Source organism: Impatiens glandulifera, chromosome 1 (genome assembly GCF_907164915.1).
Source record: "Impatiens glandulifera chromosome 1, dImpGla2.1, whole genome shotgun sequence".
NCBI classification, from domain to species: domain Eukaryota; kingdom Viridiplantae; phylum Streptophyta; class Magnoliopsida; order Ericales; family Balsaminaceae; genus Impatiens; species Impatiens glandulifera.
In genome coordinates, this window is record NC_061862.1 from 45,185,406 (window position 1) to 45,188,849 (window position 3,444).

Genomic DNA, 3,444 nt, shown 5'->3' on the forward strand with positions numbered 1-3,444 from the left:
AGTCCTTATTTAATTAAGCTTATTAGCTCAATCTTAGCATCTTTTTTTCCTATTTTGTTATTGTTATTTTTAATCAATACCTTATTTATTTAAACATATTAATTAAGATTATGGGTCTTAGAGTTTAAAACAAAATTGATTCATAACTTCTTCTCTAATAGTTATTTAATCAATAACATTTATTTGATCCACAATCATTTTATATCAAATCATTTTTATTTTATTATCAATCTTCTGTATTTAAATAATGATCAAACATTAAAACATTTTTATTAAATTTTAAAACTATAATAAATAAAATCTTTTAATCATAATGTACCTTTTAATTTAATAGAATATTTTAAAAAACAAAGCTCTCTCTTCATACGTTACTAAACTCCATATATTATTAATATATTATTAATCAACCGTTTAATTTGATACTTTTTTTTACTAATTTCCTTTATTTTCACCTTTTTCTTTAATAAAATCTTACAAATTAAATATTATAATCATGCATACGTTTTAAGATTAAATCAGAAATATAATAATTAATAATAAGAAAATCAGGTTTTTTTCTATCTGAATGAATAAAGTAACGGAAGAATATCTTATATTCTCATGTGCTTGCATTAAATGGATCAAAATATTATCATTTCTTCATTTCTTACAAGATTAATCCAATTTCTTAATAAAATTATTAAAAATATGATTTGTTTTTTTAATTAAGTTAGTTTCAACTTTCTTTATCTTTAAGACATTTTTAATAATTAAAAAATAAATAAATTATAACCGTTTGGTAAGCCAACTCATGGTTTTGCTTTATATATTAGAGACTTTTGTTTAGTCTTGGTATATATTAATATTCTTGTCATTTTGTAATAAAGACTCAAACTTTGCGATCTATATTTTAATATTCATAATAATAATAATTCAGAAAACCCAGAAAGCTACAGTATTTTAAACTGCCTTTCTTTCTCTTTCTCTCTCTATCTCTCTCCGGCGGAGATGCCGTTGTCTCTTCCGGTGGTTCTGATGCAGAAACCGGCCACCGTCGTGAAGCTGCTAGTAAGTATGTTTCTTTTTGTAAATGCTTTTAACTTTTCGATTTAAAACCCTCACTTGATTAATGGGTATTCAGTAATCTGCATCGATCAAGTCCAGATTAGCTTTCTTCATCAGATTTCATCTCTTGGGTTTTCTGGGTTTGATCCAAATTTCAAGATTATTTGAAATTTGTTTAAGATCTTAATGAACTTAATTACAAAAACCCATTTTAAATCTTCAGGTGTCATTGCTCTGGCTGGTGGTTTTGATACAGAGCAATGGAATTGAAAGTGAAAGAGGACAATGTGAGGAAAACCCATCTCTTAAACGTAGGCCACATAGTGTATCTATTTTGGAATTTGGAGCTGTCGGCGACGGGAAAACATTGAATACAGTCGCGTTTCAGAATGCAATCTTTTATCTTAATTCATTTGCTGATAAAGGTGGTGCTCAGCTCTATGTCCCGTCGGGAATATGGCTCACCGGAAGCTTTAACCTTACTAGTCATCTTACTGTTTTCTTATCAAAAGGAGCCACCATTCTTGGATCTCAGGTTCCTTTGATCTCTTTTGTTCTTCCCAGATTGATTTAAGTTATTTGGTCTGAAATTTGAAATGGGTTTTTTAGGATTCCTCTAATTGGGGGATTGCAGAACCGTTGCCATCATATGGACGTGGTCTTGAGTTTCCCGGTGGAAGGTATCGGAGTTTAATCAATGGGTATATGTTAAAAGATGTTACAATAACAGGTATGATTCAAATCTCTTCTTTTTCTTCTTCTTCAAATTGGGGCTTAATTAATCAAATCAGTTGTTCTGATTACAGGAGATAACGGGACTATAGATGGACAGGGATTGATTTGGTGGAATTGGTTCAATTCTGGAACTCTAAATCATAGCCGTCCACATCTTGTTGAATTCATTGGTTCACAGGATATTATAGTATCAAACATCACTTTTTTGAATTCTCCTTCGTTTGCTGTTCATCCTGTATATAGTAGTAATGTTCATATTCACAATATCTCTGTTTATGCTCCGCCTGAATCACCTTTCACGGTTGGTATAGTACCAGGTAACCCAATTTCAGATTAAGTGTTTATTTGATTTAGATTTTTATCCATAATAATGAACCAACAAGAAGTTGTTTCTCTTCATCCAGATTCATCTGCTCAAGTGTGCATAAAAAACTGCAGTATTAGAACAGGCTACGACGCAATCGCGTTAAAATCAGGTTGGGATGAATACGGTATAGCCTATGGAAAACCAACAACCGGCGTCCACATAAAACAAGTCATCCTTCAAGCATCATCGGGCTCTGCTCTCGCAATTGGAAGCGAAATGTCAGGCGGAATTTCATCAGTTCTAATAGAACAAATCCAACTCCACGATTCTTTACAAGGTATTGAGCTCAGAACAACAAAAGGCCGAGGTGGTTACATAGAGGACATAGTAATCTCTGATGTCGAGTTGAAGAACATACAAACCGCATTCAGTTTCTCCGGTCATAAAGGTTCCCACCCTGATCAAGGTTTCGACCCGAATGCTGTCCCGGTTTTTGATCGAATTACATTGAGGAATGTGGTTGGGGTGAATATTACTCGGCCTGGGAGTTTCGTGGGGATTGAAGAATCTCCTTTTACTTCTATATGTTTATCGAATATTTCATTATCAGTTACATCTGATTATAATTCGTGGGTTTGCTCGAGCGTTTCGGGTTCTTCTCGGTTGGTGTCGCCGGAGCCTTGTGCCGAGCTTTCGGATTCTTCAGGAGCTTCTTCTTGCAATTGGGTGTTGGAATCAAAGGGGTGGGCAGATCTATGAGGTTTGAGTTTTGTTGATTCTTTTTAAGAATAAGAAGTATAAATTCTGGTTTTGCATATTTTTTTCATTGTACAGAGACTGATTTTATTGATTCATGTGTAAGAATTTTTATTATTTTTTTGTTAGTTATAAGTTCTTGTTATTTTATTATTATGAAAATATATCATATTTGCATACAAATTATTTTAAATATAAACCACCATTGTCTATCAGTATTTTTTTTTCTAATCAGATTGAGGGAAATGCTATTACCAAATTATTCAAATATTGTGAAGGATAAAAATGTGTTTTATTTTGGTAAGAAAAAAGTCAATTTGTTTAAGTTTATTGGAAAATTATTAATCAATCTCTTCATCCAATTAATTGTATCAGAACAAATAAAATTTATAATATGAGCAAGAAAATAAAATATTTTGAACATTGAATTACCCTAACTTTGTTGGTTAATTGATTTCATTTAGAATTGTTTGTTAATTGACTACATTATATTTTCATTAAACTTTGTTAGTCATCTCCTTTGCTTGGCTGGTGATTTTTAGTCCCTTTTATGTTGTCTTTTTGATTGATTCATTTATTTTAAATGTTGTTTTGAATTATAT

At 31.3% G+C, this 3,444-nt stretch overlaps 1 protein-coding gene across 1 annotated transcript; it reads left to right on the forward strand.

The window, feature by feature from the left end:
• Positions 1 to 899: 899 nt before the first annotated feature.
• Positions 900 to 2,974, forward strand: LOC124920588 (probable polygalacturonase). The gene is made up of 5 exons (XM_047461101.1): positions 900 to 1,047; positions 1,268 to 1,579; positions 1,654 to 1,774; positions 1,851 to 2,096; positions 2,184 to 2,974. Exons 1-5 carry the CDS (start codon positions 988 to 990, stop codon positions 2,843 to 2,845), a joined length of 1,401 nt encoding a protein of 466 aa, XP_047317057.1. The 5' UTR covers positions 900 to 987; the 3' UTR covers positions 2,846 to 2,974.
• Positions 2,975 to 3,444: the final 470 nt, after the last annotated feature.